The following is a 19,385-nucleotide window of genomic DNA, read 5'->3' on the forward strand; positions in this document are numbered from 1 at the left end:
ATAGTATCTACTTTTAACTTACCGGCTGAGCATACTGAAAGTTGCAGTTTTATTACGCATTAAAAAAATTCCAACTAATCACTGGTATGAAATGGCGCCAATGCACTCAATAGGCGGGTCTTTTTCAAATGCCATATGCGTGGTCACTAAGAATGTCTTTCACATAAAGTCGTTCAATTCTAAGGACCCTGCAAGAAACTCTGAGACTAGGATGTTGGAGTTTTTTAGTCTAATGCTTACGTGAGCCTAGCAACCTTGTGCAATGCTGAGGACTCATGTCTAATCTGTGTTTTCAGTCCTTGGGTTCTTAGGGACTTGGATGGCTGTGGAAGCACTGTACTGTGCCGAGTTCCTGAGCACCTGGTGGTGAAGGAGGTGGGGCAGGAGGCTAGAGGAGCTCTTCACATTCATCACTTTATCGGGGTGATAATTGTTGACAGAGAATTCTGGAGCTGCGAAGTTAGTGTTCAATTAATTAGATGTATTGCTAACCAGAAAAAAAAAAAAAAGCTTTATCTAGTCATTATGGAAAAGTGGTGACTGTCTTAGTACCGGTGGCATAATCATAGTATCTGGGCACTATTACAAACATATAAAGTACATATATTCCCTAAAGTGATACTGCATTGTGTGAGTAAGATATTTAGATAATAAGCATGCCAAAAGATTCCTTCACTCCTGTAATAGTCACAGTCTTATGCTCATCAGGGGATAATGCTTTTTTCAACTTTTCACATCTCATCTTCCACAAGGAAGACAGCCTACCAGGCATATTTCAACCTCCCAGTTTACACCCACATCCAGCCAATTACAAACCCACTTCAAGACAATCTGAAATCTTCTTCTCCCCCAGGCGCATGTCCTGAACTGACATTTGTGATGCAGCTGGGAATGGCTGAAGAATATGCAGCTCTCACGACATTTTGGAGTTCAGAACTATTCTTTTGCCCTAGTGGAAATATACTTCAGATGTTTAGAGTTGCTGCTTATTTGCACTCACTGCTTTGATAGATCTGTTCTTTTGTCCTGTGGAAGCAGCAGGGCAGAGGAAAGTAATGAGGTGACAGGAAATGATTTTTTGCTTTTTATTATGATCAATCAAGGCCAAGTGCCCCCTTCTCTCTCTCTCTCTCTTTCTCGGTCATTCTCTCTCTCTCCCCCCTGCTCCCAACTCCAAGTAAATTTCCTTTGTGCATGGAATATGAAGGAGAATAGTGACTTAAGGAGTTGATTGGCATGGAGCAGATTGCAGCTGCTCCACTACCATTACTGCAGCCTATTTTTTTTTAATTCAAGGTTTTTTTGTACATGACTTTTCTATTTGAGGTTTTACAGTCATAAGGATGGTGAGGAAGAGCTTTATTTGATGTCTTCTGGCTGTACCCCTGTCTTAAGGCTGGTAGAAATGAAAGCTTTCGGGTCTGGTGCCACTAGTTAAAAGGGTTGGCTTTCAAGAATTTCCCTTACATTATTGCACCCGTGCCAGTTTGTGCTGTGTTTCCTTCAAGTGTATAAGCTAAGCAGAGTCTAGCTGGGTAAGTTCTTAAATGGGAGACTTTCCAGACCCACCTCAGTGTTATGCATGTTGATGGTAATTAAGTATAGGGCACACTTTTGAGTTAGTATCATAAGAACATAAGAACGGCCATACTGGGTCAAACTAAAGGTCCATTTAGCCCAGCATACTGTTTTCCGACAGTGGCCAAAGCCAGGTGCCCCAGAGGAAATGAACAGAACAGGTAATATCAAGTGATCGATCCCCTGTCACCCATTCCCAGCTTCTCACAAATAGAGGCTAGGGACACTATCCCTTCCCATTTCAGCTCTTAGTCAATGATGGACATATCCTCCAGGAACTTATCTAGTTCTTTTTTTAATCCTGTTAGTGTCTTGGCCTTTACAACATCCTCTGGCAAGGAGTTCCACAGGTTGACTGTATTGTGTAGAAAAAATACTTCCTTTTTTTTTTTGTTTTTAAACCTGCTGCCCATTAATTTCATTTGGTGACCCCTAGTTGTTATGTTTAGAGAAGAAGTAAATAACACTTTATTTACTTTTTCCACACCAGTCATGATTTTATATACCTCTATCATATTCCCCCTTAGTTATCTCTTTTTCCAAGCTGAAAAATCCCAGTCATATTAATCTCTCCTCATTTGGAAGTTGTCCCATACCCCTAATAATTTTTGTTGCCCTCTTCTGCAGTTTTTCCAATTCTGATTTTTTTTTGAGATGGGATAACCACTTCTGCATACAGTAGTCAAGATGTGGGTGTACCAGGGTTTTATATAAAGGCAATATGATATTTTCTGTCTCATTATCTATCCCTTTCTTAATGATTCCCAACATTCTGTTAGCTTTTTTGACTGCCCCTGCACATGGAGTGGATGTTTTCAAAGAACTATCCACAGTGACTCCAAGATCTCTTTCTTGAGTGGTAACAGTAATTTAGACCTCATCATTTTATATGTATAGCTGGATATAGGTTTTCCAGTGTTCCTTACTTTGCATTTATCAACACTGAATTTCATCTGCCATTTTGTTGCCCAGTTTTGTGAGATTCTTTTGTTGCTCTTCGCAGTCTACTGGGGACTTAACTATCTTGAGTAGTTTTGTATCATTTGCAAATTTTGCCACTTCACTATTTACCCCTTTTTCCAGAGCATTTATGAATATGTTGAACAGTACTGGTCCCAGTACAGATCCCTGGGGGACACCACTATTTACCTCTCTCCATTCTGAAAACTGACCATTTATTCCTACTCTTTGATTCCTATCTTTTAACCAGTTACTGATCCATGAGAAGATTCCCCTCTTATTCCATGACAGCTTACTTTGCTTAAGAGCCTTTGATGAGAGACCTTGTCAAAGGCTTTCTGAAAATCTAAGTACACTACATCCACTGGATCCCCTTGGTCCACATGCTTATTGACCCCCTCAAAGAATTCTAGTAGATTTCCCCTTACATCTTCCCCAACAAATTATGTTAATCTATATGTCTCACAATTTTGTAGTTTACTATAGTTTCAACCAGTTTGCCCAGTACTGAAGTCAGGCTTACCGGTCTGTAATTGCCAGGATCACCTCTGGAGCCTTTTTTAAAAATTGGCATCACATTAGCTATCCTCCAGTCATTTGGTACAGAAGCTGATTTAAATGATAGGTTAACACACTACAGTAGTAGTTCTGCAATTTCACCTTCAGAACTCTTGAGTGACTCCTCTAATGACACCTCAATCTGGGACTGTTCCTCAGATTTGTCACCTAAAAAGAATGGCTCAGGATTCATAGAATATTAGGGTTGAAAGGGACCTCAGGAGGTCATCTAGTCCAACCTCCTGCTCAAAGCAGAACCAATACCCAGATTTTTACCCCAGTTCCCCAAATGGCCCTCTTGAGGATTGAACTCACAACCCTGGGGTTAGCAGGCCAATGCTCAAACCGCTGAGCTATCCCTCCTCCCCTATCCCTCCCCCCGATTGGGAATTTCCCTCACATCCGCAGCCGTGAAGATTGATGCAAAGAATTAATTTAGTTTCTCAGTAATGGCCTTATCATTCTTGAGTGCTCCCTTAGCATCTCAATAGTCCAGTGGCCCCCACTGATTATTTTGCAGGTTTCCTGCTTCTGATGTACTTTTTTAAAAAAAAATTGCTATTACTTTTTGAGTCTTTGGCTTGCTATTCTTCACATTCTTTTTTGGCCTTCCTAATTATATGTTTACACTTCATTTGCCAGAGTTTATGCTCCTTTCTATTTTCCTCACTAGGATTTAACTTCCACTTTTTAAAGAATGCCTTTTTGTCTCTCATGCTCCAATACGTCTGTTAGTCTATAAGATGCCACAGGACTCTTTGCTGTTTTTGTCTCTCACTGGTTCTTTTACTTTGTTTAGCCACGGTGGCACTTTTTTTGTTCTATTACTGTGTTTTTTAATTTGGGGCATACATTTAAGTTGAGCCTCTATTATGGTATCTTTAAAAAGTTTCCGTGCAGCTTGTAGGGATTTCACTTTTGCACTGTACCTTTTAATTTCTGTTTAACTTTCTCATTTTTGTGTAGTTCCCATTTCTGAAATTAAATGCTGCAGTGCTGGGCTGCTGTGGTGTTTTCCCCACCAGAGGGATGTTAAATTTTATTATATTATGGTCACTATTACCAAGTGGTCCAGCTATATTCATACCTTGGAATAAAGAATTTGCCTCTCCTCTGGTGGGTTCCAGGACTAGATGCTCCAAAAAGCAGTCATTTAAAGTGTCAAGAAGCTTTATCTCTGCGTACTATCCTGAGGGGACGTACCCTGTCAATATTGGGATAGTTGAAATCCCCCATTATTATTGAAGTTTTTTTATTTTTTACAGCCTCGCTAATCTCCTTGAGCATTTCACAGTCACTATCACCATCCTGATCAGGTGGTCGGTAATATATCCCTACTGCTCTATTCTTATTATTAGAGCATAAAATTACTATCCATAGAGATTCTATGGTACACTTGCATTCATTTAAGATTTTTACTTCGAGTCTATGCTTTCTTTCACATATAGTGCCACTCCCCCACCAGCACGACCTGTTCTGTCCTTCCGATCTATTTTGTACCCTGGTATTACTGTGTCCCACTGATTATCCTCATTCCACCAAGTTTCTGTGATGCCTGTTATATCAATATCCTCATTCAACATGACACACTCTAGTTCATCCATCTTATTATTTAGACTTCTAGCATTTCTATATAAGCACTTTTGAAAACGTGTCACATTTTAGCTGTTTGCCATTATGTATGTAATTGAATGGGACTCTTTTTTTTTTTTTTTTTTTTTTTTAGTTTGACTGTTTCTTATCAGATCCTACCCCTATTTTATCATCTTCTATCCCCTCCTCCTTACTAGGACATAAAGAATCTCCATTAATAGATCGTCCCCTAAGGGAGATCTATTCCCCTCGGTATGGAGTTTTGGTGGGAGAGTGGAGAAAGACTGCACTGTGGAGCTAATGCTTTTTTTACTGAGCTGCGTCAGAGAGGTCATGACTGCCTGCTGTGGAGTTAGCTTCTACTTGATTTCATTTGGCTTTGTCATTTTCTGTAGAAAAATTTCTAGACTCTCAAGAGGGGACTTGTTTAAACATTTATAAACGCAAATAAATAAATTTATTCTCAAAGATCTTATGTCATTTCCCATAAAGGTGCTGTCACATTCCAACTCTAATTATTTTCTTTCAACCTAAATTCCATCTTATATTTTTAGCTTTTTATTTCTGTTCTAAAATTATTCCGTGGTGTTGCTGTGGACCGTCACACAGCAAATACGTTCTTCTCCAGAGGTGTCTGCGCTCTAGTGGAGATTCACGTGAACCCTAGATATTATACAGTGTCACTTAATTCCCTCTTAGGGTGTTGTGAGCTAATTTAATTTATAAAATGCTTTAAAATACCTGGAATAAAGGAGTTATACAAGTGCACATTATTTGTGTTATTATTAACATTAGTAATTTTAAATTTTATAATCATTCTTATCGGCACACATACAATCCAAAAGTTTAGTTCTTACATATAGGGCTCTTAAGAGAATTTCAGGCCTGGGAATATCCAAAACTGATGGATTTCAATACCCAAACTGTATTTTTCTCAATTCCCATTTCCTACTCTTTTTCTTTCCTTCTAGCCTTTGAAGTTGCAAAAAGTTACCTTACAAAAGTATGTATCTTTCAAAGACCTATGCTAGTAATGAGTTCTGACCAATCTAGTATATCATTTTGGGAACTCTCCATGCTGATATCATGCTTCTGCCTATATGGACAAAAAGCCTCATCTATGTTAATTGCGCCACTCTCCATTCTGCACTAGTTGGAGCACAAAGAGCACCCATCACAAATCTCAGTTTTGTCAGCACATAATGATGTGCTCTCAGGGCCATTTTAAGGGGTTTCACCTTTTTTTTTTTTTTTTTTAAATAGTATTAAACTTCTGTTTACATTCTGTAAAAGGGAGATAAGAATACTTCCTGTCAAAGTCTGTTGAAGTCTTTACTAAGACATTCATTAACATCAGTGGGCTTGAATCAGGAATTTCCCTGCATTGAAGAGCTTGCAATCTATTGTCCTGTACTGTTTGTGCACCTCAGTTCCTCAGTCTAGGTTTGGGCTTTTAGGTGCTATGACAAATAATTAAAAATAATTTAAAAGACCTTATGAGGACACCTGTGCCTTCCTAATATGACACTTGAGCCCTGAGAATCAGTCCTGCTTTTTTCTTTTCTTACCTTTTTTCGGGTGTTCTTTCACCGTTTCTGTTGCTTGTACCAGAAAAAAGAGGATTGTGTAGTGCTTAGAGCAGAAGATTGAGAGCAAATGAAATGATGCTGTGAAATACTCAAATTACCTATCTGTAATATGGGGATAATACCTCTTGAGGAGGTTAAGAATTTATACTCCTAAAGTGTTTTCGGGTCCCCAGTTGAAAGTTGTTGTGTTGGTGCAAGGGTTATTTGCAATATATATATTTAGAGCAAATCACAATTGACTAAGAAAGCATGTTTTTAAACTGCTGGGTATTTTTAATTAACATTTTAGGGGTTACAGTATGTCGGATTGCATGATGTGTTCAGTTATGAGTATTTATAATTTTCTCTCTTTCAGGCTGTTCCCTATTCCAGAGAGTTCAAACAGAAATACGATTATTTCAGGAAGAAGTTAAAGAAACCAGTGAGTAATTGTCCTGTGTTGGAGCCAATTGCCTTAGGGTAGGAAAACAACAATTGACTGCCCAAGAATAGATAAGCAGTGCTGCACTCTATTACAGTACATTTGCCAGTTTTCCTTGCTCATCTTACCACAGCTAGCTGAATATGAACAAATTGACTGAAGATTTTCTGTACAGATCAGAAACGCTTTCAATCTCGACCAAAACTGATATGCAGCCCTCGAGGCTCAAGTTTTCATTTAAAAATGGACAATTAAAGCAATGAGGCAAGAAAGAAGCAGCAACAACTTAATATCACCTCAGAGTTGACGCTAATTGGCATGTGTGAGGACGTGCTCAGATGAAAATCCAAGACCTGAATGGGCATAAGGACTGAAACTGCCCTCGCACCTCAGAGCAATCTGTCCAAGAGCATGGTCACAGGAAATTGGCAGAGCAGTGGGGAAGTTGATGCTGTTGCCACTTCTGGTATATTGAGTCTGTGAACAAAGAGGACTTCAGTCATTCAGCATCTTTCACCATTAAAATCACTTAATGGAAATAAGAGATGAGCGCTCAATGCTAACTTATCTGTGGTATTGATTGGTTCAGTAAGGACTTTAAAGTTTTGGTAGCCATAACCAAAGAGATTACAGGGGGCCCTTAGGCATTCTTTTACTATATATTGATATCTCCTTACCTTTGCATCCAAATCTGTGAGGGCTGCTGCTTTCACTGTATTAAAATGCAGCACTTCACAGGCACCAAATAGCAATTGGCTTTCTGCTGCATTAAACAATGTAATTGGCAGTAAAAATGTTTGCTTCAAACCCATCTTAGCAGGAAAACTAGACATTTTTGTGGTTCTCTCCTGTCACTTTTCTCTTCATCCTACCTTATTTTCATTCCACTTATTCCACACACATTCTTACTACTCCTTTCCTTTTTTGCTATTTTTCTTCTTCTATTGACTAATTTTCCTTAATATGCAGAATAGAATGGAAACCTTTGAGCCATTACAATGGAGCTGGCCCAGACTTATACCTGAAGGTAGTTGAAAATTTCTAGACACAATAGCAGGCTAACATCTTGTAGGGGGAGGAAGCTCTGGAAAACAGGGTGCTGGAGAAACCTTTGATTACTTAGCTGGGTTACTCATTGCTCTGTGCTGTCATCTTAATACTGCCAGCAATGGCATGTAGGCTATGCATTCAGACCGACTTTTCTTCTTTCATGTAGGCTGATATACCAAACAGATTTGAGATGAAACTACACAGAAACAATATTTTTGAGGAATCCTATAGAAGAATCATGTCTGTGAAGAGGTCTGATGTACTAAAAGCCAGACTCTGGATTGAATTTGAGTCAGAAAAGGGACTTGATTATGGAGGTGTGGCTCGAGAATGGTTCTTCCTGTTGTCTAAGGAGATGTTTAATCCTTATTATGGTCTCTTTGAATATTCAGCAACGTAAGTGTCCATTAAAATATTTCCGTTGTAAGCGATCCAGATTAGTATTTGGATAGAAAAAAAGGTTATGTAGTGGAGCCCTTAGATTTTCCTTCAGGCTGTACTTTTAAGTTCTTTAACCAAGACCAGTGTAAAATGTATCTCTATACTGTGGTTTGTTACTTATTCCATGTTCAGGAAACCTTCTGAATGAAACTCCTGCTGTGATCTATTTAGCAACTTTCATTGTTTTGTAAATATTCCACATTGTTTTGCAAGGCAGTGTACTGATGCATTTGTGTGACTAGCAGTAGTGAAAGGAATGGGGCAAGAGAAGGGGCTCTTTTTATGCCACTCCCAATATGGTGCATGGTTGTTGCTGGTTTAAAGTTCTGGGGTTTGAGTTGAAATTCAGCTCTCATGAGCCAGCTTCTCGTGCACTAACGACCCTTTACACAACTCTGGCACTATAAATGGGCCTTAAAGTGGGAGTGAATTACATTTACACTCATTGTAAGGCCCATTTCTTGCCAGAGCAGTGCAAATGAGAAGCTGTCCCTTGTGCTCAAATTGCCTTTGTGTAATGTAATGTTAAGTACTTAACTACTAATACAGTGGTTAAAGACTGATTTGTTTATTGCAGGCAGTGCTTTCTGTGTTTGGTGTCAGTATCGAGTTCACTACTTTTTTCCAATAGAAGTGTTGAGTAGGCTGTAAAGAAGATAAACTGTATAAACAAGAAATTCCTTACTCTGTGCATCAGCTTCTTTTTTCTTTTTAAACGATTGCACAACTTGCAAAGTAACCTTCTATTTTTATGTATACAGAAGCACAAGGTTGTAAAATATGACTAGTTCAAAATGTTTGTGCTTTACTGAATTTTGCTGCAGAAGCATTTTTGCCTTTGAAAAGGTCCTTTTCATTCATTGGCTATATGCAACAATGCATGAATATTTTAAACTAAAACTATTTAAGTTTTAGATTCAATTTGGCAGAAAAATAAGTAACAAGAAATTCCACTGAAGTGAGGATTGTCATTAAAAACAGGAATAAGAAATCATTACAGGCGACATTTTTAATCTATGCTGCCCGGGAGCTTATCCACCCCCAACGTTGTGGTAACAAAGTGAATTTAGAATTCATGCTGGGAAATACTCATATTTCTAAAGTATCACTTACCTATTAGTGTAGTTATTCAGTCCCCCATTGCTGTGTGGATCACATTACTGTTTAACTCTTGCAAGATATATTCAGGCTGAAGAATATACACTAGATAGCATCTGTCCATGGCTTTGTGGGTTTTTTAATAAATCCATTGTCCTATTAGCAAATTTGGCAAGTACTCCAGGCTTAATCGTTAGAATCTGTATTGTTCAGAGGCGGAATGCTGACTATGACTCAGGTGCTGGGGTTGGGCAGGGGAGACACGGACTGACCTTGCACCCCTGAGGATCTCTTGTATTTCCATCTTCTTTTAAATTTCCCTCTCCCATCACTTGTTTTTTGTTTTGTTTTGTTTTGTTTTTTTAAGGTTTCTCCTCACAGCAACTTTGCCTTGGATGAAGGGGAACTATGCAAAGCTCTTTTCCAAGCCAGTCAGGATATGTCTACACTGCAGTGTAAGCCCAGAGTTAGCGGGACTTGAATCAGTTGACCCATGTTAGGGAACCCTGGGTTTGAACATCTACCCTGTATTTTAACCCTATGTTAAGACTTTTCTCACCCGTGCTTGAACCTAGGGCTATGAGATCCACACTGCAGTGCACAGACCTGAGTCAAAGTAACCATATCCTAGAGTCAAGACGGTTACTCACTTTGTAACTGTTGTTCTTCGAGATGTGTTGCTCATCTCCATTCCAGTTAGGTGTGCGCGCGCCGCGTGCACGTTCGTCAGAGACTTTTTACCCTAGCAACACTCGGTGCCTGGCAGGTCGCCCTCTGGAGTGGCACCGGTATGGCGCCTGATATATACCCCTGCCGGCCCATCCACTCCTCAGTTCCTTCTTGCCGGCTACTCCGACAGTGGGGAAGGAGGGCGGGTGTGGAATGAATATGAGCAACACATCTCGAAGAACAACAGTTACAAAGGTGAGTAACCGTCTTTTCTTCTTCGAGTGCTTGCTCATATCCATTCCGATTAGGTGATTCCCAAGCCTTACCTAGGCGGTGGGGTCGGAGCGAGACGTTGCGGAATGTAAAACTGTTGCGCCGAAGGCGGCATCGTCTCTAGCCTGCTGGACCAATGAATAGTGTGAAGCAAAGGTGTGGACGGAAGACCAGGTGGCCGCACGGCAGATTTCCTGTATGGGAACATGGGCCAAAAATGCAGCAGATGAGGCTTGAGCCCGAGTAGAATGGGTGGTAAGATGGCCAGTCGGAACACAAGCCAAGTCGTAGCATATCTGAATACAGGATGTCACCCAAGATGCAATACGCTGGGAGGAGATTGCCATGCCCTTCATACGTTCCGCCACTGCCACAAATAATTGAAGTGAGCGGCGGAAGGGCTTGGTCCTCTCGATGTAGAAGGCGAGAGCCCTTCGGACATCCAAAGAATGGAGCTGTTGCTCTCGTCGGGATGAATGCGGCTTTGGGTAAAAGACTGGCAGGAAGACGTCCTGGTTAACGTGAAAGGCGGAGACGACCTTAGGGAGGAATGCCGGGTGTGGTCGCAGCTGTACCTTGTCCTTATGGAATACAGTATATGGAGGGTCCACAGTCAGTGCCCGAAGCTCCGAGACTCGTCTAGCCGAGGTGATAGCGACTAGGAAAGCCACTTTCCAGGACAGGTACAGCAGCAAACATGTGGTTAAAGGTTCGAAAGGGGGCCCCATGAGCCTGGTTAAGACAAGGTTCAGGTCCCAGGTAGGGGTAGGCCGTTTGACCTGAGGGTATAGTCGCTCCAAGCCCTTGAGGAATCTTGACACTATAGGGTGAGAAAAAATTGAACTGCCAGCTTCGCCCGGATGGAAGGTGGATATAGCCGCCAGATGTACTCGTAGAGAGGAGATCGCCAATCCCTGCTGTTTGAGATACCACACATAGTCCAGAATAGTGAGGACTAATGCGGAGAACGGCCGTGCTGGTTACACCAGTGGCAGAAGCGCTTCCATTTTGCGAGGTAGGTTGAGCACATGGAGGGCTTCCTGCTACCCAGCAACACCTGCTGTACTGCGGCGGAACAGCGCAACTCCAACTGGTTTAACCAGACAGGAGCCATGCGTCAGATGGAGGGACTGCAGGTCCGGATGGTGCATCCTGCCGAAGTCTTGTGTGATCAGATCCGGCCAAAAAGGCAGGGGAATTGGGTCTGCCAGGGACAGGTCGAGCAGCATGGTGTACCAGGGTTGCCTCGGCCAAGCCGGAGCGATCAGGATGAGGCGAGCTCTGTCTCTTCGGAGTCTGAGCAGGACTCGGTGGATGAGAGGGGAGGGTGGAAAGGCGTAACAGAGACGGCCCGTCCACGGGATCAGGAACGCCTCCGACAGGGAGCCCGGGGAGCGACCCTGTAGAGAGCAGAACACCTGGCATTTCCTGTTCATCCTGGAAGCAAACAGGTCTATGTGGGGAAATCCCCACCTCCGGAAAATCGAATAAAGGACGTCCGGACGGATGGACCATTCGTGGGATAGAAAAGATCTGCTCAGGTGATCCGTGAGGGTGTTCTGTACTCCCGGGAGAAAGGAGGCCACTAGATGTATGGAGTGGGCTATACAAAAGTCCCACAGGTGTATTGCTTCCTGACACAGCGGGGAGGACCGGGTCCCGCCCTGCTTGTTGATATAATACATGACCATTGTGTTGTCCATGAACACCGCAACACAACGGCCGTGTAAATGGCGCTGAAATGCTTGGCATGCCAATCGAACTGCTCACAGCTCCTGCACATTGATGTGGAGCGTCAGTTCTCGTGATGACCAGAGGCCTTGGGTGCGCAGGGGCCCTAGGTGGGCACCCCAGCCTAGCGAAGATGCGTCCATTGTCAGGGACATGGAGGGCTGGGGGGGTGTGAAACGGCAGGCCCGCACACACTTGGGATGATGTCGTCCACCAGTCGAGGGAGCCTAGAACATCCAGCGGAATCGTCAGGATTGTGTCTATGGCGTCCCTGCCTGGCTGTTAGAGCGTTGCGAGCCAGGTTTGCAGAGGGCGCATGCGTAGTCTTGCATGCCTCGTGACGAAAGTGCATGCCGCCATGTGCCCCAGGAGAGCGAGGCAAGTACGAGCAGAGGTGATCGGGAAGGTTTGCAGACTTTTGACCAGGGAGACTATGGCTTGGAACCGGTGCAGGGGTAAACTGGCTGTTGCAAGGTTGGAGTCCAGCATTGCCCCAATAAACTCTATCTTCTGCGTAGGCACCAGAGTGGACTTGTCTAAGCTGATGGTCAAGCCTAGACTCACAAACAGTTCCCTGATGATGGTGACGTGGCCGACCACCTGCGCCTCCGAAGTACCTCGGATAAGCCAGTCGTCGAGGTGAGGGAAGACGTGTATTTGACGACGGCGTAGGGAAGCAGCAACGACCGCCATACACTTGGTGAAGACCCGAGGGGCCGAGGAGAGACCAAAGGGAAGGACAGTAAACTGGTAGTGACCCTGATTTACCACAAAGCGCAGATACCTCCTGTGCGGAGGATAAATTGCAATGTGGAAATATGCGTCCTTCATGTCGAGAGCGGCATACCAATCTCCGGGATCCAGGGAAGGAATGATGGTTCCTAAGGATACCATGTGGAACTTGAACTTTTTGATTAATTTGTTCAGTCCTCGCAGGTCCAGGATGGGCCGGAGGCCCCCTTTTGACTTGAGGATTAAGAAATACCGGGAATAAAATCCTTTGCCCCTTAACTCCTCTGGCACCTCCTCTATAGCTCTGATCAAGAGGAGCTTGCAAACCTCCTGGATGATGAGTTGCTCGTGAGAAGGGTCCCTGAAAAGGGACGAGGAGGGAGGGTGGGAGGGGAGTGGAGAAATAAACTGAAGATGGTATCCAAACTCCACCGTGCGTAGGACTCAACGATCCGAGGTCAGCTGGGACCACGCCGGAAGGAACGAGTAGAGGCAGTTGAAAAAATGAAGAGGATCCATGGAGGGGATTGGTATACTGCTCTCGGGTGCACCTTCAAAAGTTTGCTTTAGGTCCCTGCGGTGGTTTTGCAGAACCGGAATTGTTACCCCCTTGAGGCCCAGACTGACGTCTGCGGTTCGTGCGGCCTCGTCGCTGGGCAAGATCCTGTCTTGGTCGAGGCGGGGGGTAAGGGCGCTGGGGTTGTGGGCAGAAGGACCGTCTCTGAGTCTGGGGTGTGTGCATTCCCAGTGAACGCATGATAACTCGGTTGTCCTTCAGACTCTGAAGTCTGAGATCTGTCTTTTGCGAGAAAAGACCCTGCCTGTCGAATGGCAGGTCTTGGATGGTATATTGTAACTCAGGCGGTAGGCCGAACACTTGTAACCACAATATGCGACGCATGGCTACACCAGATGCAAGCGTTCTGGTTGCCGAATCGGCCACATCTAATGATGCTTGCAGTGTGGTCCTGGCCACTTGCTTCCCCTCTTCTAGGAGAGCTGAAAACTCCTGACATGAGTCCTGGGGAAGTAATTCAGTAAACTTGCTGACAGCCTCCCAGGTGTTGTAGCTGTATCAGCTTAAGAGGGCCTGCTGGTTCGCCACACGGAGCTGAAGGCCTCCCGCAGAGTAAATTTTTCGGCCCAGCAAATCCATGCGTCTGGCCTCTCTAGCTTTTGGCGCGGGAGCTTGCTGGCCGCAGCGCTCCTGTTCATTGACTGATTGCACCACCAACGAGCAGGGGGCGGGGTGCACGTAGAGGTACTCATACCCCTTGGACGGCACCATGTATTTTCGTTCCACTCCCCTGGCTGTGGGTGGAATGGAAGCCGGGGACTGCCAGATGGTATCTGCCTTGGCTTGGATCGATTTGATGAAGGGGAGGGCTACCCTGGTCGGTGCTTCCGCCGATAGTATGCTGACCACCGGTTCTTCCACTTCAGGAACTTCCTCAACAGGAAGATTTATATTTTGGGCAACACGCCGCAGAAGGTTCTGATGCGCTCGAAGATCAATCGGCGGGGGCCCCGATGATGATGTTCCCGCTACCGCCTCATCTGGGGAAGAGGAGGAAGACAACCCAGGGATGAGTGGTTCTTGTACTGAAGCCTCGTCCTGGGGGACCTCCGTTTCTGGAACATCCTGCTGCGCAAGGGGATGCACAGGGTCTTCCTCCGTACCCGAGGGGGGAGGCCAGATGACTGTGGCCTCTGGTGCACAGTGCTCCGAATGGCTGGAGCGTACTGGGCCCATTGGCTCGCCCTGGGCTTAGTGATAGGCCCAAGGCATCCAAAAGGACCATTGAGGTGGTCCATGGTCCAGGTGGGCCTGTGCATCTGAACCCCCATAGGAGGTGCTGTCCGCGTGTGAGGAGGTGGACGGGTGACGCAATGGCCATGGAGGAGCTGATGTTGACTGGGCCAGGTCTCTGTGCCCATAGAGCTCGCCTCTGCGCGATGCCGGTGAGCGGTACTGGGAGCTGTGGCGGTATCTGGATCGGGACCGGGACCTGCTACCAGCTCGGTGCCGAGAGGTCGACCGGTGCCTTATGTCGTCGTGCCGGGATCGACTGCGGTAAGTACGTCGGTGCCGCGATCTGGACCGTGCCGAGAGTACGACGACGGCGACTGGGGTCTCGAGCGGTGCCGCGAGTACGACCGGCGCCGTGGAGAACGGTACCGGGACTGCAAGTGGCGCCGGGATCTTGAGCGATGACGAGGCCGAGAGTGATCTCGAGATCTGGAGCGGGACCGACGGTGTTCAGTGGTGCCCGGTGAATGTGGCCGCATCACGGTGGGCTTCCCAGCGACTGAATAACCCGCACCAGCGGTGCCGGGGGTTGGGGCAATTCGAACTCTGTCAGAGCGATAAGGTCGCGTGCCACGGAGAAGGTCTCCGGCGTGGAGGGCGCGACGAGCTCAACCACAGTGCGTGCTGGGGAGCTGGGAGGCGCCGGACTCAACGGCTCCTGAGAAGCTGGAATCGACGGTGCGGAGACAATCGGTGCCGCGGCAGATGACGGTGCCGGGCGGTCCGTCTTGGAAGTACGCTCCGACTGTGGCGTAGTTGTAGTTGCCGCAGGAGCCTTGTGCTTCTTGCTCCTCGGGGAGAAGGAGCGGTGCCGGCTGGAGTGTTGAAGGATGGGGGAGCGAAGCCCTTGTCGGTGTCGGGCGGTCCGGTGCGGAAGAGACGCTTGGTCCCGGTGCCGGAGTCGGTGTCAATGATGTGGGAGTCAAAGCTGCCTCCATCAAAAGCTGTTTTAAGTGAATGTCCCGTTCTCTCTTTGTCCGGGGCTTAAACGCCTTGCAGATCTGGCACTTGTCCGCAAGGTGGGATTCGCCTAGGCACCTCAGATAGAAGTCGTGTGGATCTCCTGTGGGCATCGGCCGATGACAGGCCGCACAAGGCTTGAAACCCGGAGAACCGGGCATGGGCCCTGATACCGGGGGAGGAGAAGGGGCAAACCCCAATCCTCTTTAACTATATACAGAACTATAAAAAACTAACTTTAAATACTAACTAGAACTACAATAAAAGAACTATATACAGAATACTATACAAGAGAGTGAATCGCTAGGGAGGTGGAGAACAGCTAAACCGTGCTCCACAGTTCCAACGACCGACACAGGCGGTAAGAAGGAACTGAGGAGCGGATGGGTCAGCAGGGGTATATATCAGGCGCCATACCGGCGCCACTCCAGGGGGTGACCTGCCGGCCCACCGAGTGTTGCTAGGGTAAAAAGTCTCCGACGAACGTGCACGCGGCGCGCGCATACCTAATTGGAATGGTTATGAGCAAGCACTCTAAGAAGAACCTACTGTTCTTCCCCCACAATGTGGCTGCTATAGCCCTAGAACTTTGGTGCATTGTGGGAAATCTTTACTGCTCAACATGCAGGAAGCAGCTTGCTTTGCAAAAGGCTTGATCGATTTGCAAAACCGGGAGGTTCTCTGATAATGTGCTTGCAGATCGGTGATCAGAAGAGCTGGTGTCGTTTGCAAAGGGGGTTGGCATCTGTTTTCAATAGTGCGGATTTCAGATTGTTCAGAAAGAAGACTAACGAAATTGTCTCATGGAACTGAGATACTTCCAGCTGACTGCTGGGACCCAAGTCAAGTGGGTCTGCATCTACACTGCAAAGCAATAGAGCTCAGAAACAGGGTCCTGGGGCCCTGGGTTCACACCCTGGGTTAGAGTAATAGTAGTGTAGACACAAAGGGGGTTAGGCTTGAGCCCAGGCTTAATCATGGGCTTACATTGCGGTGTAGACATACCCTTAGTGCTGTTCAATATGCCTGCAAGAGGACATGCCTAGAGATAGTCATATTAAGTGCTCTCTGGGTGAAAGTGCTTCTGTTGAAATCAATGGAACTTTTGCCATTAACTTCAATAGAGCCAGGCTTTCACCTTGTCTTCCCCAAGGATCTGGTGTAATATTTTTTACTTTTGTCAGCCAGAGAGTTCAGGACTCACATTGTGAACAGCCACATGGCAAAGGTCATGTGATCATTGGGTTTATTGTAGCAATCTATTATTTTCTGTTCATGCTTCATCATTTTACAGCTCTCCTCTTGTTTGTCCTTGTGCCCTTCTTTTCCCCCAGCATACAAACTGGGTGAAAGAATATTGCCCCTTCTTCTAGAGCTTGCTTTGGTGAGCAATGGCCCGTCTCTGTTAAGTTTTTTTTTAAAAAATTAGACATTTATATGAATAAGAATAGTATCGGCTGTTAGGTTAAGCGACAGGAATGGTAAAATTACGGCAGCCGCAATCCTTGTGTTTCGTGGCATGAGCTGATCACCCAGTCTTCAGAACACGGACTATGTTCATTTCTGTGTTTGCACATGTCTCAGTTTGATCATCTAGTGAAGGCTATAGAGGTATTAAATATTTAATAAAAATAACATTTTTCCTGTGGTAAAGTGGTGCATGGTGGAGAATAGGGTGTAATGCCTTTCTCACCTATCCTGCACTGGCCATACCTGGAGACAGGTACCACACACCTGGCAATATCAGTCATGTCTGCTTTGGTGATTCTTACATTCCTAACAATACAGTTTTGACTCCCTCACCCCGGTTAGCAATCCAAAAATTACAGCATCTAAGGCACACAAATTAAAATACTGAGCTACTTGATTGCAGAAGAAAATAGATGACCCAGAGTCAGATTACTTATTAATGTATCTGATGTCAACTACTTGATTATTTAAACAGGTTTTTTCTCTCTCTCCTCCTCCCCCTTCCCCCCCCCCCAAAAAAGGGACAACTATACCCTTCAGATTAATCCCAATTCAGGTCTTTGTAATGAAGATCATCTGTCCTATTTCACATTTATTGGACGAGTTGCTGGCCTGGCAGTGTTTCATGGGAAACTATTAGATGGTGAGTTTAAATAATAATAATAATAAATGTTGTTATGGCATATGTAATTTTTACTGACTTTTACTCCTGTGAGCCCTTGCAGAGCCAGTGTTGCTAAAGGAGAGTGAGCTGCATTCTGTTCCTGTTTGTGCATCACCTAAGAATTGCTTCCTATGTTTAAATCAGCCACAGCTGAAGGCAGTGAGGTTGCATAAGTGTCAGTGAGGATATAATTTGATCTGTAGAATCTTTATTACTGGTGTGGTGTGAGAGAGAGAGATATTCCAGGTTAACCTTGGGATTCTGAAATAAGCATTCAGTTACAAAGATGACTCTTTCTAAACGGAGTCCATTTTATCTGGAGTCCCTAAGGCACAATAAACCATGCAACCTCACAATGTCATTTTTATAGTCCCTTTGCAGAGCAGAATGGCACCTTGTCAATTGGGAGCTCAACCTTGGACCTAAATTCTCCAGACTTTTACATCTCTTTCACATTGTAGCTCCATTGGTAGGTACACTGCCATAAATCTGTTGCTATGGAGTGGAGAACTGGTCCTTTTGTGCTTACAGAAAAGATGAGAAAGTTGTGTTAACTTAAGCGCAATTGTATCTGCATTAACAGAGGGGAATTTCTTTGCCATTGGCAAGCTAAAGTGATATGACACTATTTTAAACCTGAACAGATCTATTCTATGCCTTGACCTATGGTGGGTAGAGCAGAATAGTGGAGGTTACACACTCTTTCCTCCACTGCCTGGATGATTTTATCCTTTAACAAATTAATAATTGGAATTGCTTCAAGCTACATTATAGCCCTGAGGCAATCTATAATACTGAGGTTTTGGAATTAATTGATTAAAATCAACATTAACAAGTCACCGGGACCCGATGGCATTCACTCAAGAGTTCTGAAAGAACTCAAATGTGAAGTTGCAGAACTATTAACTAAGGTTTGTAACCTGTCCTTTAAATAAGCTTTGGTACCCAATGACTGGAAGTTAGCTAATGTAACACCAATATTTAAAAAGGGCTCTAGAGGTGATCCCGGCAATTACAGACCGCTAAGTCTAACGTTGGTACTGGGCAAATTAGTCGAAACAATAGTTAAGAATAAAATTGTCAGACACATAGAAAAACATAAACTGTTGAGCAGTAGTAAACATGGTTTCTGTAAAGGGAAATCTTGTCTTACTAATCTGTTAAGAGTTCTTTGAAGGGGTCAACAAACATGTGGACAAGGGGGATCCAGTGGACGTAGTGTACTTACATTTCCAGAAAGCCTTTGACAAGGTCCCTCACCAAAGGCTGTTACATAAATTAAGCTGTCATGGGATAAAAGGGAAGGTCCTTTCATTGATTGAGAACTGGTTAAAAGACAGAGAACAAAGGGTAGGAATTAATGGTAAATTCTCAGAATGGAGAGGGGTAACTAGTGTTGTTCCCCAAGGGTCAGTCCTAGGACCAATCCTATTCAATTTATTCATAAATGATCTGGAGAAAGGGGTAAACAGTGAGGTGGCAAAGTTTGCAGATGATACTAAACTACTCAAGATAGTTAAGACCAAAGCAGATTGTGAAGAATTTCAGAAAGATCTCACAAAACTAAGTGATTGGGCAACAAAATTTCAAATGAAATTTAATGTGGATAAATGTAAAGTAATGCACATTGGAAAAAATAACCCCAACTATACATACAATATGATGGGGGCTAGTTTAGCTACAATGAGTCAGGAAAAAGATCTTGGAGTCATCGTGGATAGTTCTCTGAAGATGTCCACGCAGTATGCAGAGATGGTCAAAAAAGCAAACAGGATGTTAGGAATCATT

At 44.6% G+C, this 19,385-nt stretch overlaps 1 protein-coding gene across 12 annotated transcripts in view; it reads left to right on the forward strand.

Annotated features, from left to right (window-relative positions):
- Positions 1-19,385, forward strand: part of NEDD4L (NEDD4 like E3 ubiquitin protein ligase) — a 359,045-nt gene that overhangs the window by 308,221 nt on the left and 31,439 nt on the right. For all 12 annotated transcript variants that reach the window (XM_050944652.1, XM_050944654.1, XM_050944655.1 and 9 more), the window contains 3 exons: positions 6,634-6,699; positions 7,916-8,145; positions 17,455-17,576. In XM_050944652.1, the coding sequence (XP_050800609.1) occupies positions 6,634-6,699; positions 7,916-8,145; positions 17,455-17,576 (418 nt within the window). The remainder of the gene's footprint in view (positions 1-6,633; positions 6,700-7,915; positions 8,146-17,454; positions 17,577-19,385) is intronic.

Source organism: Gopherus flavomarginatus, chromosome 3, assembly GCF_025201925.1.
Source record: "Gopherus flavomarginatus isolate rGopFla2 chromosome 3, rGopFla2.mat.asm, whole genome shotgun sequence".
NCBI classification, from domain to species: domain Eukaryota; kingdom Metazoa; phylum Chordata; order Testudines; family Testudinidae; genus Gopherus; species Gopherus flavomarginatus.